Source organism: Lathamus discolor, chromosome 3, assembly GCF_037157495.1.
Source record: "Lathamus discolor isolate bLatDis1 chromosome 3, bLatDis1.hap1, whole genome shotgun sequence".
NCBI classification, from domain to species: domain Eukaryota; kingdom Metazoa; phylum Chordata; class Aves; order Psittaciformes; family Psittacidae; genus Lathamus; species Lathamus discolor.
In genome coordinates, this window is record NC_088886.1 from 137,191,945 (window position 1) to 137,219,499 (window position 27,555).

Here is a 27,555-nt window from a genome sequence, read left to right on the forward strand (position 1 = left end):
GAGACTGTATGTTTTGTTTCAAGTTCAAAAAGGGCTGCTTGCAGAGGCCTGGCTGGGCAGAGGAGGTTGGGCCTATTTTCAGATGCTGTCTTACAGATCCCCTAACTAGATCCTGTGACACTGCTGCATTGAAGGCAGTTCCTGGGATCCTGGATCTCATGTCACTTTTCCAAACAAGAATTCAAAAAGTAGGATCTGCATCTCGCTTGCTGCCTGCATGATGAAGCAGCAAACACCGAGACCTTGAAGGATCCTGTGGGCACATGCAAGTGGGCTCCACTCCTCTTTGTGTCAGCCATCTCAATCCAAATTGGATTTCGGAACAACTGTAGCTTTCAGTGTGCTCCGTGCTGTCTGGATGAATGTGGATATCTGTGGACGGATGTGTTGTGGGTGAATGCAGCGATGTTTGGGGTCTGGTCCTTTTTGGGTGGAAGGAGGTGTGTGAACCCTACTTACCTGTGAGTTTGGGTATCTTGGATAGGTATCTAGGAGAGGTTTTGAGGGGGAGCACTTCTAGGATGAAGCACCTAGCATGGTGCTTTGTTGGAACTTAATAGATAATTTCCACTGTCAAGAGGCTGCTTTTCCCTTGTGATGCACAAAAATTGGAATAAGATGTTTGCTGGAGCCCGTAAAAGAGCAGGGAGGGAGTGGAACCAACCAGATCCTCACCTTCTTGAAGGGAGCCCTCCATTCCCAGTGGATGTGAGACAGCATCTCAGGGTGCAAAGTAATTTAAAAGCATGGCCTTCCTGCAGGACTGTGTGCTCACAAGGAGCTTTCCAGCACAGCTCCCTGTCACGGTTCCTGATCTGTGCCTGTTCCTCTGCTGCCACTTGTGCCTGCTTGCTGCCAGCTCCCTTGTAGCTACCACAGTGCTACATATTCTCCTTGTGTAAGTAGCAGAATTAATGTGTAAGTGCCCCAGGCAATGATCTACTGCTGTAGGAAGATGCTATGGCTGGAACAATCTTCCATCAGCTCAAAGCTGTAGATCCAAAAGATAATGATCCTGGGGGAGTCCCTGGGTTATTTGGAACACTGATGCTGAAAAGATGGTGCTTTGCATCCAAGGTTGCAAAATACTGCTGCTGTATTGCTTGGAGTACCTTGGGCTGTGCATGTGAGGAGAGCTTTAGGTAAGTCATTAGGCAGGACACAGAAGATTAGAGGGAGAGCTGGCAGAGCTTGGAGTGGGGGAAGTCTGGCTTTTCTCAGGTCCTGGTGTGTTACAAGTGCTTTAATGAAACTCGGAGAGAGGGATGGAGATATTAAATGTCTTTGGCAGTGTCCCCAGGGAGAGACTGTGAAGGAACCACAGTAACTGTGGGGTGGGAGGAGAGGTTCTTTATTACACTGGGACTTGGGTAAGGCCTAGAGTAGGAATGAGCATGTCAGCTGAGGAGGGGAACAAGTATCAGTGGTGCAGGAGACTCCTCCCATGACAGGCCTGCCTGCAACACTGCTGTTGCTAGTCCTGCCATTTGTTTCCTACAGCCTGTGTTGGTGGGTCCTTTGCTCTCCCAGCTGCTTTTGGGAGCAGAGCTGCAGCCCAGTGGTGGTGCCAGTGCTGGTGGGTAGAAGGATGCACCTTCACATCTTGGGAGACACTGGGGAAGGGGGAAGCTGCAAGTGGGGCTGGTGCACTGACTCTGATGAGCTCTGCCAGTTGATGGTGCCTCCGTTGTCTTGGGAAGACCATGTCGTTTGTTGGGTCCTGAAGCCACCCAGCAGTGAGGCTCTAACTGGGGATGCCACCCAGGCATTAAGCTTTCGTTGTTTGAAAGCAGTCCTCGTCAGGGGAGCTACACTAGGAGCCTGTGACTGGCTCACTTAAAAGTAGTGTTTGTTTGGGTAGGAGCTGTTCAAATATGAACCAGGATGTAAGGACATGCAGAAATGAAAGCACAGGATGCTGGTGCAGGGTAAGGACAGCAGCTGGTTGGAGGGCTAGTCACTAAAGCAGCACTGCAGGGGTTGTCCCTGTGCTGTGCATGGGGTCTGTGTGGCAAGGTTTGTTTGTGCCTTCATGGAAGGGGTGTGCTCCTGCTACTCGGGAGCTGGCCAGCAGCCTCTGTCACTGCTTTCCCCTCTGTGCCATGCAGATGAAGGCAGCTGCATTTCAGTTCCTGCTCTGCTCAGCAGTCCCTGTCACTGCTTTCTCTTCCATGCTAGGCAAATGAAGGCAGCTCTGCACAGCGCCTGCATTCTGCACAGCACACTGCGCATGGCTGGTGGTAAGGAAGCAGTTGGGTGTCCTCTTCAACGCTCTGTTTCATAGCCTGTGCCCAGTCAGGTCTAAGCATTGATGCTGTGTGCAGAGATAGCCGAGCATCCTTCTCACTGTATGGAGGACCTTGCACAACAGTGCAGGAGGGAGTTGCTGCCAAGCACATCCCACACAGGTAACGGGGGGGTGGGGGTAGGGGGGGTTGTGTGTCTTGTTTTCCAAATGTTACTGCTGTCAGTAATGGTGGCAGAGAGGGAATTCCCATGGAGAACTATCCAGCTTTCATGGCACTTCTTATGGAGGATGGGGAGAGGGCTGCTGGCTGTGGATGCGGTGCTCTTCCTTTGCATACGGCAGCTTCCCAAAACTCATAGAAGAATCATAAATGTCTGTGTAAATCAGCGGACCAGGCAGTAAAGAGATTGACCTCCCTGTCATCTCCCTGGGCCTACACAGATTCCTCCAAATGGTTCTGTTAACAATAGGACTAATTTTTATTAGAAAAGGCAAAATAAATACCATGAAGCCGTGCCAGAGAGCTGCTCCCCACCTCAGCCTCTTAGCCATTTCCTACTGGGTCTTACAGTCGCCATCCCCACTGTTAGCTGCCTTTACCTTCTTCAGCTCCTTCTGCAGCTGCTCTTCTGCAGCCAGGATCTCCTTTGGCTTCTGGTACTGTGGGACAGAGAGAAATGTCTTTAGCACTCCTCTTGAGCCTCTGCTTCAAGCAGACCAACTGGAGCCATGTGCCGCCAGCACAGCTGGGGCCCTCCTGCCAAGTGAGGCCCTCCTGTTACCGGCTGCCTCCAAAGCCCATTTGGAGAGGTGGTGCCATCAAGCTAGGCACATTTGCCAAGTCTGGGGTGTCTTACAATGCAAGTAAAACTTCCCAGTTGGATGTGGAGTCCTGGCCCCCACCAACCCCCCTGGAATATCCTGGCAACCTGTGTCATGCAGTTTCCCTGGTGTGCTCACTGACTGTATGCTTACATGTGTAATATATATGTGTGTGTGTGTGTATAAATATGTATGTAAAATATGCCTGCTTTTTAAAGACAGATAGAGAAGTAAGAGTTGCAGTTCCTCTGTCCTCAGAGGGCCCCCATCCAGCTGCAGTTTAGGTGTTTTTTAGCAAGGGTTTGGCCTGTAGCAAACAGAAGCTTGGACAAACTCAAGGTGCTCCTCTTGGCCTATTTCTCCTGCATGTGCACCCCCAGCTCTGCTGCAAGGTTTCCCTCAGAGGGGATGCTCTCTGGATAACTGACTTTTACATTCAAGATGAGCACCTGCTGCCCCAAAGCATCTGTCTGCTCCTTGCAACAAGAAGGAAGTGCCCACTTCGCTAGTCTCTCACTTCCACCATGTGGGTGGAAGTGTGTCCTCTCTTGACACAAAGCAGCAGGCGATTTTAAACTTTTAAGACTGTGAGACCTCTAAGTGCAGCAGATCCTTGGACTCTTAACCCTTATTATGCTCTGAGGCAAAAGAAACTTCCTGTCACTGAGAGTGGATGCTTGCTCAGGTCTGAGCAAGGGAATACATGGAAGATGGGCCGTGACCAACACTCCTCCATCTGCAAGTCACCTTGAGCAGCAAGCAGGGCCCCTTCTGCAGCCTGGGCTGTCCTGGCTAGTGTCAGCATGCCCAGTGTAATCTGAAGCTCTGACTGACCTTGTACAGAGAAGGGGGCTCACCAGTGATCAGCACATCACCCTGCTCTGCCTTGTTTCCCCACATGTAAGAATTTTAACTTCTTTGTGGCCGTAAAGATAAGGGCAAAGTGCTGTTCTGCGTGGTAAAACCTCACCGTGATGATCAGGGTGTTGTTGGCATGGGTGTAGCTCAGAGCAGCTGCGTCCAAGGGGAGCTGGTATCGGTCCAGGTCAGGAATAGAGAACTTCTTGTAGTACCTACAAATGAAAGAGGAGACAGAAATGAGGAAGGTGGGGTTCCTATTCCCTGTTAGCAGTGCTGAACTACAGAGTGCTGTTCTACAAGGTGTAGATGAGGACAACAGACCTTTCAGGTTGGCAGAAGGATTCTGTGCCATGTTGTGTGCCTGCTGGTGCCCCGAGACTGGCAGGAACACTAGAAACAAACCTCCAAAGTGGAAATCAGATCTGGCAAACTCCTGAAGGGTCGTGGTATATGAGAGCAAGCTTGGTCCCTCCAGCTTGTCCTTGAGTAGTACCAGACATGGTTAGGGACAGGTGTCCCTTGTCTTTGTCCCTGCTCGTGGCCTCTCATTCCCTCTTAAGTATCAGCTCCCATGAGCTTTTGTCCAAACAGCTGTTAAAGCCCTTGTGCCCTGTGACACAGGGCAGTAACTTTCCTGTGTGATGCACCATTTTGTGTTGCAACCCTTTATAAACCCTTTTTTTTTTCTCACCTCTTCCTATGCTTCTTAGATGATTTTCTGCTTTGGTGGCATGGTGGTGCTCAAGCATACCCCTGGGCACAGAGCTCCAGGCCCACAGTCACTTGAGCCTCTGCTCTGCAGCATCTCCATGCAGCCTCCATGGTGGCTGTAGTGCTCCTCTGCACTCCATGCTCCCCTAGTAGCTCTTTTCCTGGTCTCTATCCCGGTATCATGGTTACCTCTCACATCCAAGCAGAGGACAGAGAGGTTTTTGTCACCTACCTATCTAGCCTGTGTCTTTTCACCAGCCAAATCTTGGGCTTTGCTCAGTATGACAGAAAGGGAATACGTCTCAGAATGGGAGGGGTTATTTGCTGTCTGTCTTAGCTAAAAGATTTCCTAAGACCTGGGGACCAGAACCTTGTAGGCCTTTATCTGTTTGCCTGAAACCTTTCTTGCTTGGCATGGCTTGCTCTGCATCTGCTGCTTCTCTCTGGGGCTGCACCAAATACACTGGTGGTCCTATTCCCACCTAGATGCATACCTGTGTTCTTAATCTCTTACAGCACTCTCATGGGCAATCTTCTCCAAGAACTTGGCCTGTAACTGGTACCAAGGTGCCCAGAGCAAGAGTGCGAACAGGCAGTGGCTGCTGTCATACCGTGAGGGGTTCTTCTGCATTCAGCTGGCTGTGTGTAAGGCTTGGCTTCTCTAGCTACCTCTGCCCAAATTGCAGTTTATTTTCCAAGTCACGGTGGAAACAGCTACAAAGGGCAAATGGCTCTCCTGGTGCAGCGGGAGGAATGTACGCGGCTTGTTACCGCAGGGCTCAAACCTTTCTGTGTTGTCACTGCTGTCGGTATTTGGAAAAGGTGGCAGACATGGATAATAAGGGAGATGTCAAAGGTTAAACAGCAGAGATTAGATGAACACAAAGACATGTTAAGGAAGTGTTAACTTCTTACCGATTAGACAAAAAAAAAAAAAAAAAGGAAAAAAAAAGGAAAAAAAAAGCAGTACACAGAAAAAACCCACTGTTTCAAAGGGCCTTGGGAGTCATCAATGAAACAGCAGCATTCTGCTGCCCCAGGACTAAGGAGAAGGGGAGAAGAATGGCTTTGGCTGGCCTCAAACTAAAATCTGTGACAAGATCAAAGGAAACCAGATCTGCCTAGCCACCCCCTCCTCCTCCTAACATTACCACTGCCTCTCGATACAATAATTGAATCAAGTTTGGTGTTCGGGGAGGTGGCTTTCTGGGTTTGTTTTTAGAGTTTAGTTTAATGGATTTATTTTACAGCAAGAGGTTTTAAGCAAATCCCACTTGAGCAGCCCTTGCCGTGGCCAGAGGGAACGGGAGTGACTGGTAGATGGGCGGTTATCCCTGCCGAGGCAGGCAGATTCTCTGCCCTCGCCTCTCACCCCATGGCCAAGGGCAGTACTGCACCCTGAGCATGGTTCCTGGCCCGAGATCCACAGTGCGTGTGTGAAGTCACCTCTATTATTTTTCCTAGTGGAAACCCACTTTTTGTCAGCCTGTAGGGAAAACTGCTACTGGTATGCTGAGAATTTAGAGCTGAGCTACTCAGTAGTGACTTGGCAACCCACCCCGTTGCTCTGCCTCTGGCTGGCAGTCAGCACAGCTCTGCTGCTCAGAAGCAGCATGGCTGACTTCCAAGGGCTGGAGACGCTCCGAGGTTTCCTTCCTCTCCCGTAGTGATCTGCATGCTCTCTGTGGACTCCATGCCTTTGTTGCTATCTTGGAATTAGTTGCTGAGTGGTGTCTTACCCTGGCCAAGACCCAGGAGAAATGGTATAAGATATCCTGGAGCCGGTACTAAGTGTTCTGGTGCTGGAATCTGTCCCTGCCCCTTACTGACAGCAAAGTCATTCTTGTCCCCAGTGAGGTGACTTTCAGCTTTAATTCCAGAAGTCCTTAACTTTCATATGCAGGCCGTGAGCCCCTGTCAGGTCCTTCAACTCTCTCTGACACAAGCCTACAAGTGTGTAGGTGCCAACTGCTTGTGGGGGACCCTGTTTTCCTGAGAGGGGTACAAAAAAGCTTTAAGTCAGGTAGGATGTGGGTGAAGACTTAGTACTATATTTGAACCTTAAAGCACTTACTCGGGCAAGGAAGTTCCCAGATACACACTACTATTAGTAGGACTCGTAGTAGCTAAGCCTGTCTGTGACAGTATGTGGTTGGACTTTGGTTAACATACTCCCTTCCTGTCCTAGCTCCATGTGTATCCATGTGTGGCTGATGGGAATCTCCTTCATCTTTCCTGCACTGGTCTCCCTCCTAAAGCAACACTCTTCCTGTGAATCCCTTTAGAATCATAGAATAGTTAGGGTTGGAAAGGACCTTAAGATCATCCAGTTCCAACCCCCTGCCATGGGCAGGGACACCTCACACTAAACCATGCCACCCAACCATGCCACCCACTAAACTATGCCACTTTGTATGCATTTAGGCCAGCATCTTTCTGATTTAGAGCTGTAACTTCTTGCTGTTTTCCTGTGGTAGGCTTTCCTTTCCTCCTGTCTAGCCTCCTGCTTTTGAGCATCCAGATGTGTTCATGTGCAGAGCTCACACATCCCCTCACCTGAAGACTTGCGGGTTCTGTGATCTGAAAAGCGTTTAGCAGCCAAAGCGGAGGAGTTCTTTGCCAACAGCACCACCTACAGCCAGCTACAAAGAGGGCAGGGTGGGAAACGGGTTGCGTTTACCCACGGATCTGATTATGTTCTGCCAGCAACGTCGGGAGGGAAGGTGAACAGCGAGCATCCTGCCCAGCTTTCCATACTGGTGTATCATCTGTTTGTAAACAGCTTTAATTTCTCTTCCAATAGCCTCCCTTTTCCTCCTAATACTTGCTCCTTGCTATCTTTTCCTAATAATACTGCTCATTCAGCCCTATCTCACAGAACCTGTAAATGCTTTGGGGCACAGTGTGTCTTGTGCCATGAGAGATGCCATGTACTGATACAGAATATGATAATACTTAAAATCCATTTTCCTTACTTTTTTTTTTTTTCCCTCCCATCTCAAATTTCTTTTGGCAGAACATTGTGGTGCTTTCTTTCCAGATTCAACCTTTTTTCTTCCTACCTCCAGATTATGTCATTGTCACTGTGACTACAGGGCAGGTTTATGCAGGGAGAGGTGTCTGAATGAGTGCCTACAACCCGGTGAATGCTACAGATACAATGAGTAGATCAAAGTATCATATCAGAGGGAGAGGATGGGATGGTCTAGCTTCAAAAGGTCTGCAAGGCTCTTACTTTATTTTTCTAAGGGAGCAACATCTGACAGAGAAAGAACAGAGCAAACACCATGCCACTGGAGCTGTGAGGTAAGTTTGCAAAGACCAGCAAAGAGCTTGAGGGACTCTACTGTAAACACATCTGGGGCAGTTGGGAGTGGAAATTGGATGTCAGGAGACACACAGCTGCAAGGTTGGGCCCCTCAGCTCTTGCTGAGGGATACACTGGGGATGGAAGGCAAGAGAGGACACCCCCTGTGTAACCACTGGCCTGCCCTCTGTGCCAGCCCACCCCAAGGGACTGTCAGCACTGGCAGTGCTGTCCTTACTGACTTCTTGTTAGTGGTCCGGATGACACAGCAGCGCTGCTCCTTCTCCACAGAGACGCTGTAGACCTCCTTGGGGTAAGGCAGGTTACGGATCCGCCACTGGAAGCTGCTCAGGGTATCCTTCCTCACAAAGACAGGCTACAGCAAACAAGTACCTTTAGCAAGGCGTTGTGATTTAAGCCCAGCCAGTAACTCAGAACCACGTAGCCATTCGCTCACTGCCCCCTCTCCTCCCCTCTTTCTCCCTCCACTCCCAGAGGGATGGGGAGGAGAATGGAAAGAATGTAACTCCCATGGGTTGAGATAACAGTCCAGTAGCTAAGGTATAACATAAAACCACTGCTGCTGCCACCAATAATAATAATGATAAGGGAAATAACAAGGAAAGAGAATACAACCGCTCACCACCCACCGACCGATACCCAGCCTGACCCAAGAAGTGATCTAGCCCTTCCGGGTAACTGCCCCCAGTTTATACACTGGGCATGACGTGCTGAGGTATGGAATACCCCTTCGGCTAGTTTGGGTCAGGTGTCCTGTCTCTGCTTCCCCCCCCCCCCGTCTTCACCTCCTCCCTGGCAAAGCACAAGATTCACAAAGTCCTTGGTCAGAGTAAACATTACTGAGCAACAACTAAAAATATTGGTGTTATCAGCATTGTTCCCAGGCTGAAAGTCAAAAACACAGCACTGCACCAGCTACTAACATGGAGAAAAATGACTGCTACTGCTGAACCCAGGACACAAGGCCCCTCCAGCTGTCTCCTCTCCTCCCTGTTCCCTTCTTCCTGTACTGCCTTCAGAGGCACTACGTGGGAGTAGCTCTTCTTTCACACAGCAGCATTAGGGAGTAACTATAAACTGCCTGAGCATCACTTTTCCAGAGCTGGCACTGCTCTGCCTTTACCCAGGGCACTGCCTGCCCTGATTGTAGCAGGCTGAAAGTATTCAGAGAGGGTGTCTTTAAGTACAGGCTTACAGACAAACCAGGCCTCTCCCTCCCAGGCAAATGAATACTAAGCTCTGCCTACCTAGGGACCTGCTGGATTCAATCCTGGCTCTCTCCCAGTTTGCTGTCCAGGGATGTACTCTCATTTCAGGTCTGTAGAAAAGGTGGTGAGAGACTAAAACCTCTGCCCCCTAAGCTACAGGGATGTGAAGATGAAACAAGACATGCTATGCTAAGGAGCAGCCTGCTATGCATCACCTGTGTCGGCCTTTCATTGTCATGACCTCTGCTTTCCATCCACTGACTTATCCTGGCACTGGCCTTCCTTTCAGCCTACTTTTTCAGAAGCCAGAATAGTAGTTGGCCAACACAGCAGTATAGATTCTCTACTTAAGGAAACTACAAACCTCTTGAAGACCCTAAAATAAGCCTAAGCTGTACCTTTTTGTCTCCCAGCCCCACAGCTTTGGGATGATTTGTAGTAAAGTGCTGGGCAGGTTAAGGCTGTCTTTTGGGCTTTGAGTGATCTGCATTCTACCAACTACTGCTACTACTGATGTAACCAAAATGCTAGGTAGATTTAGATGCATTCGTGCTTGCAGACCCTTACATACATTGGAGCTGCTTTCCTTTATGAGCTCTGATTCCAGCCCTCCCAAGAGCAGCGAGATTGGCTCTCCCACTTCAACCTGCCACTTGCCAGAGCCCCCAAGGGTGTTCTTCTCTCGCCATCTTCTACCTGTGGAAGGGAGAAGGGTTTTCATTATTCTGCTTTATAAGAACTCCTCCAGCAGATGACTGGAAAGCTGTACAGCACACTGAGATTATATGAATCTTGCTTCCAGCCATTTCCACTTTTGTGTGAGTAGATCTGTTAGCTGGCCTATTCCTGAAGAGTCTCTTTTTTCTACTTGGTGCTGAAGCCATGATGGGGTTCATGCTGCAGATGATGTGGTTTTGGATAAGAGCTATAACCAACACCTTGTTTGTTTGTGGTTGCAGAAGCCACTAAAAATACTATTTCACCCCAGCATGTGCTACAGACTCTGTGCCTGGCTATGCAAGATGGCAATCCCATTTATTATATCCAAGTCTGTTGTGACAGAATCAGAGAATCAACTCAGTTGGAAAAGACCTTTAAGATCAAGTCCAACCATTACCCCAGCACTGCCAAGTCCACCACTAATCCATGTCACTGAAGGCCTCATGTACACAGTTTATGAACACTGCCAGGGATGGTGATTCCACCACTGCCCTGGGCAGCCTGTTCCAATGCCTCACTGCCTTTTCTGTGAAGAAATTTTTCCTAATATCTAGTCTAAACCTCCCCTTGTGCAGCTTGAGGCCGTTACCTCTTGTCCTATCGCTGGTTACTTGGGAGAAGAAACCTACCCCCACCTCACTACAACCTCCTTCCAGGCAGTTGTAGAGAGCCATAAGGTCCCCCCAGACTAAACCACCCCAGTTCTCTCAGCGGTCAGAGGAGCTGTTTGGGAGAGATCCTGGCCTAAACCAAAATCTGCCAAGCCATGGAAGTCCGAGCTCCCTCAGCACAAACCGAACCATAGTTATGTCTCTACAACATTCGGCTGCAGGCATGAATATGTCCAGAATATTCAGGGGCAATTTGTTCCTGATGAGTCCCAGGAGTGCAGACCCCCGTGTGCTGGGGCCAGCTACAAGCAACACGTACTCACTAACTGACCGGTCTTCACGTCGTACTCCTCAGCCATCTCCTTCCCATCCTCGAACAGGTAGTGGATCTTCCGCTTCCCTAGAGGCAAGGCGGGTGGTGAGGCTAAGCAGGAATGGTGAGGCTACCCCTGGATGTATGGTCCTATCCCACTGTCAGGCGCCCCGTCCCGCTGACTGGAACCGCGCCCCTGCGCTGATGGCCCTGTGCCCTTTCCGGGTGCCGGGCAGTCCCCGGCAGCTTCCACCCCACCCCTCTCCGCCAGCTTTGGGCCACCCCAAAGCACGCCTTGGGGCAGAAGGGGTCTCTCCCGCCGCTGTTACCGTCCTGCACCAGCGCTGTCTTGCTGGCAGCCCGCAGCCTCTCCAGCCAGCCCCGCACCGCCATGGCGACCGGGCCCTGTCGCCACGGCAACGCCGACACTTCCGGCCGCCACCTGGAAGTACTTCCCGCCGCCCCGGCGCGGCCCGTAGGTGAGCGGGGGTCCTGCCCCGGGGCCTATCTCCCCCTTCGCCCCTCGCCTGGTTTCGGGGGGGCCCTTCCCTTCTCGGTCATGGGGAGCCCCGGCTGCGTTCCGCTTGGTCGGGGGGCTCGCCCTCTTTCCGCCCTTCTTAGGCCGGGGCGCCGCGGGTCCCGTTTCCCTCCCTGGGCCTCGGTTCCCTGGGCCCAGCCGTGGGGTTCCTGGGAATCGTTTCTTTCCCCCGAGGCTCTGGGTGCCGCTGGGCTGGGGGTGTTGAAGCCTTCGCGGCCTGAGGGTGCTGGCAAGGCAAGCGTGGTAACCTCACGTGTGTGTGGTCTTCGGCAGTTAAATGCTGCCTGGAAAAGTGTTCTTCTAAGCCCTAAAAAGGACTGGGGTGCATAGAAGCTTGGGGGAGTTTGCTGTGGGGTGTTTTTCTTTACATATTACTGTTTTCAGAGCAGTTTTTTGGTCAAAATATCCTGAAAACAGGAACATCTGTGTGAAGCTGAGATTTAGAAACATAGTGGGGTTTCTTCTCCCGTGAAGGTAAAATCTTCCTTGCAGAAACAAGGGCTTGAGTCCAGTTCTGTGTTGGTCTTCCAGGGGATTGTGTTTAATGCTGGGGTGAGGAGGAGACCACAGGGAGAAGACACAGTCAGGTGGGATGATTTTCAGCTCTTCCAGGTTTAATGTGATAGGTTTGTGCTGGTCTGTGTGCGAGGAACCTCAAAGCAAAACACAAAGTGCTGCAGGGAGAAGAAGCCAGGTTGGTGTTGACTTGATGCTGCAGCTGGGTGGAAGGTGCTGTTGGGATATACAGTGATTCAGGGGGTAGTTGGGGCTATGGAAAACTGGATTTCTGATAGCCTGGGATGGTAGTTAAAGCTCCAGAGTTTGTCTTTGCAAGGCTCGTGGTGGTAAAGCTACAGTTGTAGCTATGTTGAACTTGGCTGGTTAATCTTTATTAGTTTGCTGTTTCCAGCTGAAGCCACATTGGGGGTTTCCTCCTGTGGCTGTATAAAACACTTGGTGTCAATCAGCTGTTTTATCCCTTCTCATCAGTGACTGTATTTCATCCCTGGCAGGAGAGGCATTTCCTTCCTGGGAACATGCTTAAGAAATATCAGAGAAATTAAGTTGCTGCTTTTGGCTGAGCAGGAAGGAGCTCCAAAATGCTAAAGTAGTTGAATACTTTTTAGTGTAAGAACTCAGCGTTAGTCGTCTTAGCAGGGTCTTCTTAAATGGCTTTTTGGTGATTTCTAACTTTGATTTTTCTGACCTTGGGGGCTGCAATTCTTGTTTCCAGGTATCTCCCTCAGGGCAAGTGTTTTTGGAAAACAAGAACAAAAAAAAACAACCCTCCAAAACAGCAAATAGAGTGAGCAAAATGAGTGAAGCTGAAGTTGTGCTTGTGTAATACTGGTCTAAGCAACCTCTCTCTTTCTTATTGGTATTAAGGAGTTGCAGCTAAATTTCCCACCAGGCCTATGGAGCCACGGGGGATTGTCAAAGCCTTTCCCAAGAGGAAGAAAGTGAGAGATGACTTAGGGAAAAGCATCCCTTCAAAGATCCCAAAAGAGGAAGGAACAGAAATACCTGATGGTAAGTCCTGCATGCCCATGACATGGAATATAATACTCCTACCCCAGTTTGTTAACGAGGTGCTGTATCCTCAAAGGCTTTTTCTGGCCTCTGAGTGTTTTTTTCTGTAGAGGCCATGGCCAGCCTGCTTTGGTGCATCCAACTGGTTCCCCCCAGAGACTGCCTGCCACTGCGGATGCCATCAAGTCCTGTGTGAGATATGTAGCCCCACTCGTTTGGGACACTGTTTCTCTTGTCACTGAGCTGCTGCCCCTGTGTTTTCCTCAGCAGAGTGGCTGAATCCGGTTGCTGTTTACGTGCTGCAAGCTGGCATTGGCCAAGCCAGGGCAGAGATCTTCCACAAGCAGATTGTCCAGAATGGGGGTGCTGTACACAACCAGCTCTCCTCGGAGGTGACACATGTCATTGTGGCCGAAGACATGGACTGTGATCGGGCTTTTCGGCTCCTTAAATTAACCAAGCTACCTTCAGGGTTGCAGCTAGTGAAGGCATCCTGGCTGAGTGCTTGCATTAGAGACCAGAAGTTGCTGAGTACTGCTGGCTACCGTGTCTTTATCCCTCGCAGGTATGCAAATGCCACATGTCATTCCTCACTACAGCACTTCTGTCCTGAACTGAACAGTACTAAAATTTGACCTCTACTCAAAATCTCAGACTGCAACTCCTTGCAGCTCCTGTGTGACTCAAAGTGACTTTTCCCCATACAGAGCATGAAATTTAGTGACTTTGTGACCAGTTGCCATTCTGTGGGGTAGCAAAACATGGAATATATCCCAGAAGTGCTAACAGGAGTCCTGTCACTTGCTACAAGTGCTAAAGGCACCTCTTCCTAATCCATTAGTGATACAAGGAGATTTGTTTTAAAAATGCTGCAAGTTAAATGTTGTTTCTTACTTATTGCAGAGAGAGAATTGACATCTAGTCACAAGAGGAAATGGAGCAGCAGGCAGCCACAGGTTAGGATTAAAATGTTTTGGCAGAGTTTTGGAGAAAGAGTCTAAGAGTGAGGTAGATAAGAGTGGAAGTTGCAGGCCAGCAAGGTGGATGAAAATTGGGGAATTGAACAAAAACCAGAGTAATTAATCTATGACCCAGTTCATATGAGTTGTTTGGTCCATCCCAAAACATTCAGAACAATCTCTCAGTCAGTTTTCTAGGGGCTGAGAAGTTCTCCTCCTGTACTAACACATCTGATTCATGACAGGTACTTGGAGGAGGGAGAACTGCAAAAAAAGGAGCAGCAGCAGGTCCTGGGCAGTGAAGAGATCCAGCCCCCAGCAGAGGAGGGAGCAGTGAAACCAAATACTAAAGTACAGTTGGAGGATTCCTCACAGCAAGGCCTGGGCACCCTTGGGCAGCAGCAGCTGGCTGAGGTGAGGCTTCCCACACAGACCCTTCTCCCTGTGAACAGATCCTGCATGCTGCTTTTCCTGGCTAAGAACATCTCTGCAGGGATTCAGTGCCAGATTTTCTTAGCAGACGGAAGGTTTTTGGATGTTTCAGTGGGTTGGTGCTGGTAGACTTGGGCTGTACACATGGTTACTGCTTCTGTTTGTCACTTTTAGATGTTAAAAGTAGAAAAAACATCCCTTAAATTCATGTCCCCATCAGAACGTTTCCAGCTGAAGTAGCCAAGGCTCACTCCAGTGATCATGTTTTCCCTGCATCTTTTTGAGGAATATTCCCTGCCTGAGAATACCTCCCTTTCAGGAAGCTGTCTCTGATATTTCATCCTGTGTGCCTGCCCGAGCCATGCTGACCCATTCTCCACTCCTTGGCCAGCACCCTGATCAGACAGATGCGCAGTGGATCAAGTTGCCACTTGAGCAATTGTGGTGGTGTGCTTAAAATATCTGTGCTGGGTTATTAGTGACCAGTTCTGTGAGTCAGCTTCTCCAGCCCGTTGTTAGCTTGCTTCCTTCTCTCTGTACTTTTGCTCAAGTTTGCTGAATTCTTCTTGGGCATTGGCTTCAAATCTATCTGCAGCAAAGTTACACCAGACCTCTTAGAGCAGCAGCAGCTGTGTAATGCTGGCATCTGTTTTCTAACACAGTCCCAAATCTTGTATCACAAACCCCTGTGGTTACTCGCTAGCTGGCAGCCCACTGAGGGCTCGTTTGGTTTAGGTTTTGGCTTGAATATGTGTGTGGGAAGGATGTTTTCTCCCCAGACTTACTATCCAGTGTGCTATAGGCAGAGCTGGCTGCCTCTTAACTGCATTGTCTTTGCAGTTACCCCATCTTTGCCGTTTCTTCTAGCTCTTAATTATGTGGCAATTGTTATTATCAAATCTCAGACTTAATGGGAGAAAGGATCTTTTGTACTGCTGTAGATCCTGTGGTATCTGCCCTGCTTTCTGCTCGTGTTTACATTGGGTGGTCAGACAGACGCTAGTCTGAAGTCTTGTTGCCTTTTTTTTCTTTTAAATCCCCTCAAGCAATGATATTTCCTGTTAATCAGTGCACACAAGCAATATCTGTAGACATTTCAGTAAAATCCCTTGTCCCAAGCTTAGGACTATGTGAGTTTGGGGAGGAGAGGAAAACTCATGGAATATGCTTTAAAGACAGTATCAACCACTCTTGAAACCCAGCTACAACAGTGAAGCTGAAATTTCAGCTTAGAAGTAACCTCCATTTAAGCAGAGAGTAATTTCTAGCTTGGGTGGATGCTTTTTCACTATGAGGTGATGAGTGTGCCAGTGTTTCATAGTGAACAGGGGCTGCTCTGGGAGTTCCGTGTTTGACTGTAAACTCCTGTAAGGAAACCTTGTTACCAGACTGCAGCAACTGCTTTGTGACTGGCATCTGGATGCAGTAGCTTTATGCAAGGCAGCTTTTGCAAGCAGTGCCAGTTCCTCACTGGCTGAACCATTGGCTGTTATCCCAGGCTACCTGCCTTCCTCCTATATTGTCTTAGCTACTGGGCTTCAGCTACTATCCTGGCTCCTGTGCTGTGCTCCAGACAAACCATGCACATCGCAGTCTCACCCAGCTCTAGTAAGTCAGTGTCTGTAGGATGCTGGAGTATCTTAGAAACTAATGGGACTAGTTGGTTTGGCACACGTGGTTGTAAAGAGTCCATCAGCTTTGTTGGTGAAGCTTAGAGAGTCAGCAGTTTATGTGGTCTTTAACCTTATGTGACAATACTGACGAAGAGGTTGGGAATTGCATGCTCCAGCTGCAGAGTTCTTTGTGGTGTTGTTGGATAGCATGCTACTTAGATGCTTTTAAGGGGCTTACTAACCAACAACACTTTGAGGCTTTGCTGCCCTTAGAGGGAACAGTGTCTTAAGGGAGTTATGTTTCAAGGGTTTCAGGGAGAATAAAACTACTTTAGTCTATCAAATCCTCAGTCTGACCCAGTTTCAGAGTTACAAAACAAGATTACGGGGAAACATCCTGCCTCTTCTTCCTAAAGGCTCAGCTCTGTATCTTGCAGGAATCGTGTCTGCAGACCTGCTTAGCCAGCAGAATCACAGGTTCTAAGGAAATGGCTCTGATGTTAGGCTGATGCACTGCAGAAGCTCACAGCAGGTCTTGGTGTGCTGGATATAATTGCTGGACTGATCCCAAACAGCCCTGTGCCATTCAGGGTTACTTCCACAGCACAGAAGCTCTTGGATCATTGTGGGCTGCTGTGTTTATACATCAGGAGAGAGGAGGACCCCAGTGAGCAAAGCTTCTGTGCAGCTTCCCACTTCTATCCCCTTTTGTTCGTTACCTGAAGCCAAGGCTCATTGTTTCTTAAGTCTACACAGAGGCATCCTAATGCTGAGGGTATCAGCAAATGTATACATTGGTTCTTTCTTCTGTCACTGAGGAATGTGGAGTCCTTTGTGTCTTTCCTTCCTCCCCCTTTTCTCTTGCAGATAGCCATGGGGAAAATGAGGGGGTTGTAATTTACTACCCTCTTAAGATTTTTGTGTCTGTAATGTGAAAACAGAGTTCAGTGCCTGTCTCCTGTCATCTGCATCATGGGGTGGAAGGTACAGAGTCTGAATTTGAGAGGTGTCTATGCAGCCACCAGACCAGCGAAAGGTTTCCTCGGGGAGCAAGGAGTCAGGATCAATCCCAGCCAGGCATTTCAGCATTGTTATACCATGCTGCTGGCAGCAGTTGCTCACTTAAGCAGTGTTTTACCTCAGTTAGGTCTCAGAGGCTTAACTTAGATGGTGCATGTGAGCTTGGATCACAGGTGGACAGCAGTGTCTTGTCTCCTGTGCTCTGTGAGATGTGCATGTAGCTTCAAAGGGTGCATGTGTAGCTTGAGATGTGAAGAGCTATGGCGTGCATCTAGCCAGCCACTTCCAGAGGTGGCAGTTTGAGCCCTGCATGCCTGGGAGGCTGGTTGTTCTCTGACTTCTTACTCTCAGGAGCAGCCTGTGCCAAGGGGACATATGTGAGGCATGTACTTATTCTCACATGGCTGATTTTCTACCTCTCCCTAAAGAAAGACTCTGATGAAGGCAGTGAAGGAGAAGATGCTGGTGTCACCCAGGGAGATCTGGAAGCATTGATTTCTGGCCATTATCCCGTGAAATCATCAGAGGAGACCAGTGACAGCTCTTCCACAGTGGTCCAGCCTGCCAGCAAGTGGGTTTGTGCCCAGTCCTCCAACAGCAAGAAGGAGAATCACAACCAGTGTATCACAGAGAAGCTGGAAGTGCTGGCAAAGGCCTACACTGTCCAGGGGGACAAGTGGAGATCTCTGGGCTACTCCAAAGCCATCAATGCACTCAAGAGCTACCACAAACCAGTCACCTCCTACCAGGTAAAACACCTTCCCAAAGAGATTGAGCAGGGAGAGAAACTCAGCATCCTAGCTCTGTTATGAGCCAGATCTCTTCCTCTTTCTATACATGGAATGGCTTGTTTTGGGAATTTCTTCCTGTGTGGTGACTTTGATGTAAGATGTGTAGCAAGTGCGAGTTGGGATTCATTGACCACCTGCAGTGTTTTCAAAACAGCAGAAAAGTGCAGTCTAAGTGTTTTCTTTTAGGGCCAGACCTGAGCACTCATGAGATAAATCAGCAACTAGCCGCCATTCGAGATAACATATCAAATTAACTGGATGTGAGCCTTACTGACTGACAGTCCAGCCATTGAGTGTATTAGTGTTTCAGTCCTGTTCTGCATGCATGTCCTTTTCCATTTAGTATTGAATCAATGTAGCCTATGTAAGCCTGGGCTAGAGAGGAGACCAGCAGGCAGAACTAGTCCTGCCGTTTACCAGTCACTAATCAAATGTCACTAATCAAACCAGGCTCTGAGTGGGTAGCAGCTTCCCAGCTTGTCTGTGATCTTCACTTTTCCAGTAGCAGCTCTGGTTTCTTTCTAGGAAGCCTGTAAAATCCCTGGGATTGGGAAACGGATGGCAGAGAAGATCCTGGAGATCTTGGAGAGTGGGCATCTGCGCAAACTTGATCACATCAGTGAGAGTGTGCCGGTGCTGGAGTTGTTTTCCAACATCTGGGGAGCAGGGGCTAAGACAGCTCAAATGTGGTACCAGCAGGTAAGTTTAGTGCCTTATACAAGAGGTTCTCAGGCTGTGGTTTGAAGACTGCTGCTCAGGGTAGGAGGCTTAGTTGCACAAAGAGTTTCCAGTTGCCAATATCCATGGATGGGATTTGAATCTGCTTTTATGGGAGGAGCTGTGAAGCTGGCTCCTATTGTGAGTGTGTTTGGGGTGAATGGAGTGCACCCAGCTAAGACTTGAGTTTGGGTGGGTGTAGAGGACAAAGTTGAATGATTGGAGGAGTGGGGGACACACTGCCTTTTTCCTTAGCATCACTGCTTGGAGCTCTTTTCACACTGCTTAAGACAATGATGCTGTTAAGAGCCAGGCTTGAATCAGGGCATCTTGGCCATGAAAGCTCCTGATTCAGTTGCTGTCCTGTTGGCCTAGCTGGCTCTTGTAGCTGTCAGAGCAGCCGTCCACCTTATCTGTAAGTTGTGAAAATGAGATTGAGGTAATGGTGCCAAGAGGAGCAACCCAGCCCACTGAGTGGATTCCTTCTTTAAAAACAGTTTGTCTCCTGAGCACACAGCTGATGGAGCCTGATTTCCTGTAGTGTTTGGTTTGTGACTGGATTCTTTGCAGTCTTAAAAATAGGATTGTGTTCATGCCATAGGCTTTCCTTCATTGGGATATTCTGGGTGTTGTTCCTTTACCTGTGTTACTGTTTTCCTTCAAGCTGTAGGAGCACAGTGCCTTAAGAACAGTAGCCTTCTGTCTGGTTTAGTTAAGATTTCTAGTCATCGCAGGGTGGGGACTGGACGTGTGTGTGAGTAGTGGGATTGCCTAATAAATCCCTTCTTGTGGAACCAGGCTCTAAGTCTGGTTCCAAAAGAACTGGATCTGCATGTGATCTCAGAAGCTGTGACTGGCCTGGACTTGAGTCAGGTTAAGCACATTCTGCCCAAGTCTTCGTTGGAAGTATTTGAAGAGCAAAGCCTTGGTAGATGTTTGCATATCACCCCATGTTCTGCACTAGGGTTTCCGGACACTGGATGATATCCGCACCAAGGCGACCCTCACCCACCAGCAGGCTGTGGGGCTGAAGCACTACACAGATTTCCAGGAGCGTATGCCTCGGGAGGAGGCTGCAGAAATAGAACACACTGTGAGTACCTCAGCCCTGAGCCCTCAGCGTGGAGTACCTGTACCTGCTGGGACCTGGCAGGAGGGTGTGTGCTGTGGAAACATCCCTCACTGCTATAGCTGAGCTCTTCAGCCTCTCCTCTTGAGCAGGATCAGTGCCTGGGGGATCCTTTTTGGCCATGGGCACACGAGATGCCTACTTTGCCCCTTAGGAAGGTTCAGTTTGAATGCCGGGTGAGGAGGAGGATACTTCACAGGTGTCAGTTCTACACACTGCTTTGAAAAAGGCTGCACGTGACATGGTGGGATGAGTAGGTTCTCAGGTCTTCTTTCCTGCCTCTCATCTTCTCTAAAATGTGTGCTTTCAGCCAAGGCCCCTGAGATGTCTCCCTAGTACTGCTTCTCCAAAGGAAGCCATGAGCCCCCTATGATCTTTTTGTCAGTGGGGGGACAGATTCCATGGATATCATTGCTGGAAGCAAAGGGGATCCAGATTGTGGATGGGTGTTGCTTTTTCTAGTAAGCCATGGTGCTCAAGGATTATGGGGTGCTAAGTCAGTGTACCCTAATGTGAGCAGAGAGCTTGGGGAACACAGTGTCATTGCTACCCCTGTGCTCTCTGATCACCATGGAAGCAGCAGCCAGCGTGACCCTGTCACTCGGCCACAGGGCCTGGCCACGAAGAATACACTGCTGCCAGGCTCCTGCTGGGGTGTCAGTCCCGTGTGCCGGATTAGCCATCCTGGTGGTGAGTGGTCCCTTTCCCAGGAAGGCTGGGTCGAGGAGCAGGCTCTTGGGGGTGGGTCTATTGTTATCTTGATGGGATTACTGGGCTCCCCTCCATACACACACACACACCTCTGATCCAGGCCCAAGAGAGAGAATGAGGGATTAGTCAATGTCTGTGCTGCCTGTCACAGTGAGATCTGAGGAGCTTTTAGGCTCCCGGGTGGGGCTGGGAGTTTTCTAGAAATCTTCATTTAAAGCCAGAAGGGGGGCAAGGACACCAGAGGAAGGCTTGCTCCGCATGAGAAAGGCTTGTGGCTTCTTGGAGCACCTTTGGGGCAAAGGTTAATGGGTTTATCTCTTGCTAATGAAGGATGATCCCCAAGAGTGACAAGGGGCTGTGGGCATGGACACTACCTTCCTGAACCCCAGCCTCTGATGGCCTCGTCACTGGGGATTGCTGAGCCCCTAATTATTTGCTGCCAGCAGGGTGGTTGACACAATCACACTAAGAATACTCCTGTCCAAGGACTTGGGAGCCTTTCTTAAGCGTTTAATGAATTAAGCCATCAGAATTAGCACTGAAGTATCAGAATCCTGCACAAAACAGGAGCTGGGGTCCAGCCTGGAGGTGGCTGCGTTAGGGAAAGTTCTGATTATATGTGTCTGATTGCTGGCAGCAGCATGTTGGCATCCATTGAGTCTAAAGTGTTGGGACATTTGTGTTTTTTCCGGGTCAGGAAGCCCAGCTCACCTGCAGGGGCAGAGCTCCTGGCAGGAGAGAACTGCAAGGGACACTTGCAGATTTTCTGCTATGTTGCACTCTGCTGGGGAGACTCTTCATGAACCCATCTCTGCTGGCCAGGTTGGATGAAGCCTTGTGTGGGATGGTTTAGTGTGAGGTGTCCCTGCCCATGGCAGGGGGGTTGGAACTAGATGATCTTGAGGTCCTTTCCAACCCTAACTATTCTATGATTCTATGGTTCTATGACCTGTGACCATGTTGAACTGATCCTCTTTGTGGGCTGCTTAGCTTTGCCTACTCTGGCCCACAAGAGCTGATAAACCTCTTCACTCCTGCTGTCTCAGAAACCAAAGACTCTGAAAGGTTGTGCTGTACTTTGCCTTCTCAGCATTGCTGCGTCTTGCTTCTTGTCCCAACCCAGCTCTAGCCCAGTGCCCCCAAAAGCTGATAACTGATGGAAAGTAGCACCATAGTAGATGATTGTATTCTGTGGCAGTGTGCTGGGCATTTGCAGGACTGGGTGGAGGTCACCCTGACTAATGTGGCTCCTGACAGCGGGCTACCTCCTAGGTGGTACAGTTTGCCATGCTTGCTAAGCATCTGCTCCGTATCAGACCCAGGGGATGCATGACAGGCCTCAAGGCAGGCACAAGATCCTTTGCTGTCTTGACGGAAAAAGCATGAAGAGACAAGTCTCTGACTATACATCCCTTTTTCTCTTCTTGGAGGTCAGACAGGCTGCCCTGGCCCTGAAACCTGGGCTTGTGTGTGTGGCATGTGGCTCCTACCGTCGGGGGAAGCCCACCTGTGGAGACGTGGATGTGCTGGTCACTCACCCAGATGGGCGGTCTCACCGTGGGGTGTTCAGCAAGCTGCTTGACAGCCTCCACAGGAGCGGTAAGGAGACTGAGGTCTGGCATATGCTGCTCAAAGCTGTTCTTAGCGTGGCCAGGCTGAGGAGGTGATGAGGTGAATGGCATTCATTGAAGGGCGGGTGAATACTTTTCTGAAGGACTGGAAGTCTTGTAAGTCCTTAAGAGTACTGCCCCTGGTCCTGGCCCTGCTCCAGTGACAGCTCCACATCCAGTGTTAAGAAGGGAGTACTGCCGCAGTTCAACATGGCTTCTCCTGTCTGTGTGAGGCTGTCAGGGCTGAGGCTGGGATCCCACAGCATGTTATGAGACACCTCAGCTGCTGTCCGGGCAGTGGGGAGTTCAGAGTGGGAGTGTCAGTCTCTACCGTTCAGCTTCCCTCTGCCTGTTCTCTCTCCCCAGGCTTCCTTACGGATGACCTGGTGAGTCAGGAGGACAACGGTGAGCAGAAGAAATACCTGGGAGTGTGTCGCCTGCCCGGGCCTGCCCGGCATCACCGCCGGCTCGACATCATTGTGGTGCCCTACACGGAGTTTGCCTGTGCCCTGCTCTACTTCACTGGCTCGGCTCACTTCAACCGCTCCATGCGGGCCCTGGCCAAGACCAAGGGCATGAGCCTGTCTGAGCACGCCCTCAGCTCGGCTGTGGTGCGGGGCCCCGGAGGTGTCAGGGTGACGTCTGGTCATACTTTGCCCACTCCCACTGAGAAAGATGTCTTCATTCAGCTGGGGCTACCTTACCGGGAGCCCTCTGAACGGGACTGGTGACACCCAGTTGTCACCCAGCACCCTGGGCCCGTTGCTGTGCTGCTGTTTTGAAGGGTGCTGGTCTCCTCAGTGCTGCTCTGTGGTGACTGCAAACTGGAGGATGTACACCAGCAAAGTGGGGTTCATTGCAAACATGGGGCCCTGCTGCTGGCTGAGCTGTGTGGCTTCACCCAGAGGAGGCTGTGGGCTGGAGCCATGCTGGATCATTACCCGATGCCACAGGAGCCCCTCACTACCTACCAAAAGGGCTTGCTGCCCATCAGCTATCCTGGCCCTGCTCTCCTTGGGAAAGCTTCTGAAGGCTGGGCTGCAGAGCCTTGTGATGTAGCTGCTCCCAGTGCTTGTGAATGGGACAAGTGGGATGTATCTTCCTCTGCGTCTGAGCACAGACACCCGAAATGCTCCGTCCTGAGCTGTGCATGAAGGCAGCAGGGGTCTGGCTTGGCCCTGGGACAGGCCTTTCCCCTTCTCACTACTGCAGGAATCACAAAAGGTTCCCCTGTGCTGCTGCTGCGTCCTGCGTCCTTCCTCCATCTGAGCTGATTTGTGTCCTTCTGGTGGATCTCACCGCACAGGGCCAGGCTGCTATGAGTGCCACCAGCTTTCCCTGGTGCCCAGTAAGCTTTGAAGGAGGTGTAGGGACCCAGTGTGTTGTTCCTGCTGGCTCTCAGCTTGTCCTGTGCCAAGAATCCTCCAGTGCAGACAGCTGTGATCCGCCTGGTTTGGCCCTAAGGGCTCCTTTCCTTTCAGTGCAGGAGAAGAGCAGACGTCACAGCTCAGGAAGGTTTGAATGTAATGGCACAGAATGTAACCCAGCTGGGCTGCGTGTGCATGGGAGGCAAGGAGGCAGAGAGAAATACAAGGAGATAGTTTAGTTCTAGTTTGGGTGAAGTAAAGTTTTCCCATTGTTTGTGTGGAAGCCATGGAGTCATCTGGTCTTTGATCAGAGAAAGTGTGTGTGTTTGTACATGCATGTGGATGTGGCTGGCCCCATCAGTTCCATGGGAGTAGGTTATATTTCTCAGGAAACCTCAACTATTTTATGTTCTGGAGATGAATTTCCCAGAGCCTTTTAGTGCTCTGTTTCCATTATGGGTATTGCAGTGATTCATCCTGGCAGAGGTGCTGCTCTGTGCGTGGGCTGCCAGAAAACCATGGTGGGCATTTCTGTGCCAGGATCCCAGCGCTCCCTCTGGCTGTTCTCTGGCCTGGCCTGGACTCGCCTCTTGCTTCCTTCTCTTGCAGTGACAAGCTGTGTGTTTGCTGCTAGGGCAGGCACAAGGGCATTGAACCCATTGGGTTTCCACAGTTTCTTGCTGCACTTTCAGCTGTGGGTGCTGGGCACCAGCAGTGGGGCTGGGGAGGCCTTGACCCCAGCAGTGTCACTTGTCAACCCAGCCTTTACTGAACACACGGTGGAAATGAATGTCTTCTGGCATGTCTTGGTGCTTGGAAATTTGAAGTACAATAAATCCCTTCTCTCTTTTTCCTTGGCATCTCTGTCATCTTGCTCTCTGCCCTGCAGCGGTTGGGACTCTGCACTCTGGTTGACCAAGAGCCCCTCCTGTGCTCTCTACTTTCCCTGTTTTCAGTAGAGGCAGGGAGAAGGCAGTGGAGACCTTCATGCTGTTGAATAGCCACTTCTGGCTCTTGGGGCAGGGAGTTGCTGACCACCATCCTCCCATGGCAGAGCCAGGACCTGGCTCTGTCCTGGCATCCAACTGGCCACGTGGGTGAGCTGGGGCTGGCTGTGCCCAGAGAAAAGAGTGATTCCCAAGCTCTGAGCCTTGGGCTGAGTTCTTACTTCAGGTGTGGAGTCAACAAGGGATTGCTGTCAGCTTTTCCATATTCATCAAACAGTAGGATATATGAGAGTTCACTGCTGCTCTGTCTCCTGTTCTGTGCCTGGAACACAGCTCAGCCTCCTGAGCATGGAATTGCTTTGGTTGGTCCAAGGGGAATCTAAACAACCTGGAAGCCAAGGGAGCACATGGAGGTGAGCAGCAAAGATGGTTGGCTCAAAAGGGAGATGGGAGAAGCTGGAGAGGGCCAGAGGCTGCTGGGGAAGAGCCAGTGAGGACTGGGCTGGGTTATCCAGCAGCAAAGGGGAGTCAGCCTCAGCACAGGGCCTGGGAGGTCCAGGGGGAGCACGCTCTGCCAAGGAGGGCTCTGCAGACCAGGGACCAGCCCCAGAGAGAAGGGGTCCCCATCCTTGGGGTCAGCCAGGCTTGGCCAGGCAGGGCCACAGCTGGCCTTGTCCAGGGCTGGGGATACTCCTGTCTCAAAGGGAGGTTGGATGGGAGCTCCCTCTCCTTCCAGTGGTGCTGGGATGGTCCTGAAGGACTTGTCCTAGAGCTTTATGACTGGCAACCCCAGGCATGGGCCCATTTCTGCCTGGTCTGGGGAAGGAACTGGGGTGTAGGAGCTGTTCCTGGAGGGCTGGGACTGCTTCTTTCACCAGGGCCAAATGCTGGAGACATCACTGGAGATAACAAGAGATGTGGCACTGATTGCCCCTAGCTCTTTACCCTTTGTCACCCCACTTTTCCAGGGCCACAGTTCACACCCTGGTGTCAAATGAGTGCTGCAGCAGCACATCAAAGCCCTGGCCCTGCTGTTTGCGCTGCTTTTACTTAGTGGGGAGAGACATAGGGATGTGTGGGGCTGCTCAGGAGCAGGATTCTTTGCCTAATCTGTTGGGAAATGGTAGTGAGGGGGGGCCTTGGTGCATACATGTTTTTTGGAGGCTGCTGGGGCTAAGTACTGCTAGCCTCTTGCTCTGTGAGGGGAAGGGGCCTGATGTCTGTCCTCTGCAACCCCACAAATCTCTGCCCAGGAGCTTTGGAGGGGGCAGAGGGCCCTCCTGTGGCCAAGAACAGCCAGGTGGGTTAAGGACGGATGGGGACGATCTCTGGAGGCAGAGGGCAAGAGAAGGGAGCACGACAACCACATGGTCCATGGAAGTGACATTCGTGGATGCTGAAGCCTCCCATTTCTCCCTCGTTCTAGTGCAAGGGAAGAAATGTGAGGGACTGGACTGTGCTGCACACCATGAGTCAGCCCTGCTCCAGGCAGTGCCTCCTGCCCTGGTCAGAGGGGACAGAGCTTCCCCACATGGTTTCCTCTTTGTGCCCCTTAATCTTGCCCTCCATTCTCCCAGTCACCTGCAGACCTCAAGCCAGGGGTCTCCACTGTGACCTCTGTTTTGCCCTTGCAGCAGGGCAGGACCTGGCCACCCTTCCACCTCAGCACACCCACGTCTTCTAAACCCCGGGATGCCACACTTGTGATGAAGGTACAAGGGGTGCGCTCCTGGGGTGCCTGGCAGGAGGTGGGGGCTGAGCACCCAGGATAGGGACAGGGTGAGGATGAGCAAAGATGTTTTTTGGCATCTCTAATGAAGTGTTGCCTGGTTCCTGCTGCCCAGGAAGGGCCTTTGGCTATTGCTTCTCCCCAGCACACCCCCTCTCTGGCTGTGAGTCTGATCATCCTGAAAATTAAACACAGAAGCACTTAGAGACCAAGTGGAAAGTCAGGGAGCTGGGATGGACACTTGGATCCTGTTGCAGAACCCCATCATCTCTACACCCCCAAGGTGTTTCAGACTGGGGGCTCAGGCAATTCCTGTCTCCCCTCCACCTCCCAGCCACCTACGCCTGTGGAGTGAAAGGAAGAAAACCCGAAGACGAATCACTGCAGCTCTGAGCATTAGGCAGCTCTGCCCCCCTGATCCCTATCCTGACCCATCCTTAGCCATCACACTTGTTCTCATGCGGGGATGGGGGAAGAAGGTTGCAGAGGGGCACGTTTGCCTCCTAGCACTGGTGCTTCGTGTTCGTGAGTAAATATTTGCTAATGGCAGCAGAGCTGGGTGAATGCGAGGGAGCTGCTCCCCCCGCCGGAGCAGGCAGGGAAATGAATATGAATTTATCATGATTAGGTGAACCCAGCAGGGAGAGCGGGAGAGGGAGGGCTCGGCGGGGAGGGGTGGGCGAAGATGGATCTCTGCAATAAAATTAAATAAGGACACCGAATAGAGTCACTGCTCAGGCGCCCGCCCTCCCGCGAGCGGGGCCTCTGCCGCCCCCCGCGCTCCTCCGGCTTTGCTGATTTCTCTCTTTCCTCAAATTTATGAGGCCAATTATGAAGATGAGGTTGGAAGTTCTCGGAAGTTCACTAAATGCAAAGTGCGGTCCCTGCTGTTCCCATCAAATTAATTAACCAAGCGCTATTGATGGCCGGGGCGATGTCGGTGCGGCGTGGAGCTTGAGGGAAAGGCTGCTGGGGTGCTGCTGAGGGGGCCTGGCTGGGGGCAGAGCTCCCTGCGGGGCATCCTCAGGGCCAATGGATGCAGAGTGAGAGCCCTGCCTGGGCAGCCAGAGGGCAGGAGGGGTGTGGGATGAAGCAGGGAATGCACCAGATCTCGCATCAGTGCTCTGTGTGGCAGTCCCTCTCTAGCTGGAGGAAGATCCACCTGGGTAGTGGCAGGGATGCCCTGATGGAGATGGGGAATGCATATCAGCAGGATGCTGTGCCATGCCGATGGTGGACACCACGTCAGAGGCTGGTGGTCAGCATGAGCCTGTGTCTGGAGGAGCAAAGTCTGCAGCCTCTGGGCACACCAGTATCATCTCCCTAGCTGACTCTGATGCCATGGGGATGGTCTGCACAAGGGGCTTCACGCTTGGTAGACAAGTGACTTTCTGTATGGCTTAGCAGTGATGGTGCAGCAAGGACAAGCCCACTGCGTCTTACCCTGCTCCCCAAGTCCTAGAGGCCCTCCGTGCCTCAGTTTCCCTACTTGGACAATGGGAAACAACCTGTCTGTGACTCACAGGTAAGTTCTCATGAGTGACCTGGTTCAACACAGCCCCTTGGCCATCCTTTACCTTTGTGTGAAGCAGCCCAGCTCTGTGCAGGGCTCAGGAAGAGGATGGGTGGCTTCACAGTGG

At 50.9% G+C, this 27,555-nt stretch overlaps 2 protein-coding genes across 7 annotated transcripts; one reads left to right on the plus strand and one right to left on the minus strand.

The window, feature by feature from the left end:
- Window positions 1-2,222: 2,222 nt before the first annotated feature.
- POLL (DNA polymerase lambda) lies at window positions 2,223-24,092 on the plus strand. 6 transcript variants are annotated; one of them, XM_065672099.1, is made up of 11 exons: window positions 2,324-2,408; window positions 7,892-7,948; window positions 10,138-11,301; window positions 12,747-12,890; window positions 13,158-13,455; window positions 14,095-14,263; window positions 17,343-17,663; window positions 18,231-18,404; window positions 19,387-19,515; window positions 21,693-21,861; window positions 22,239-24,092. In XM_065672099.1, exons 3-11 carry the CDS (start codon window positions 11,214-11,216, stop codon window positions 22,601-22,603), a joined length of 1,857 nt encoding a protein of 618 aa, XP_065528171.1. In that variant the 5' UTR covers window positions 2,324-2,408; window positions 7,892-7,948; window positions 10,138-11,213; the 3' UTR covers window positions 22,604-24,092. The 6 variants fall into 6 exon arrangements, with proteins under 6 accessions (XP_065528169.1, XP_065528170.1, XP_065528171.1 ...); XM_065672101.1 differs by lacking the exon at window positions 10,138-11,301; XM_065672097.1 differs by lacking the exons at window positions 7,892-7,948; window positions 10,138-11,301 and having other exon boundaries at window positions 2,223-2,408.
- On the minus strand, window positions 2,704-11,252 carry DPCD (deleted in primary ciliary dyskinesia homolog (mouse)). The gene is made up of 6 exons (XM_065672103.1): window positions 11,152-11,252; window positions 10,829-10,909; window positions 9,750-9,874; window positions 8,192-8,325; window positions 4,041-4,143; window positions 2,704-2,908 (listed from the first exon to the last, which is right to left on the minus strand). The coding sequence occupies exons 1-6, from the start codon at window positions 11,213-11,215 to the stop codon at window positions 2,804-2,806; spliced, it is 612 nt and encodes a 203-aa protein (XP_065528175.1). The 5' UTR covers window positions 11,216-11,252; the 3' UTR covers window positions 2,704-2,803.
- Window positions 24,093-27,555: the final 3,463 nt, after the last annotated feature.

Coding starts and splice junctions, on each gene's coding strand:
- DPCD (XM_065672103.1), bottom strand. CDS start 11,215: ATGGCGGTGCGGGGCTGGCTGGAGAGGCTGCGGGCTGCCAGCAAGACA. Junction 10,910..11,151: donor GACAGCGCTGGTGCAGGACG/GTAACAGCGGCG, acceptor CCTTGCCTCTAG/GGAAGCGGAAGATCCACTAC. Junction 8,326..9,749: donor TAAAGGAAAGCAGCTCCAAT/GTATGTAAGGGT, acceptor TGTTTGCTGTAG/CCTGTCTTTGTGAGGAAGGA.
- POLL (XM_065672097.1), top strand. CDS start 2,312: ATGCTGTGTGCAGAGATAGCCGAGCATCCTTCTCACTGTATGGAGGAC. Junction 2,409..12,746: donor GCCAAGCACATCCCACACAG/GTAACGGGGGGG, acceptor ATTGGTATTAAG/GAGTTGCAGCTAAATTTCCC. Junction 14,264..17,342: donor GGCAGCAGCAGCTGGCTGAG/GTGAGGCTTCCC, acceptor CTCTCCCTAAAG/AAAGACTCTGATGAAGGCAG.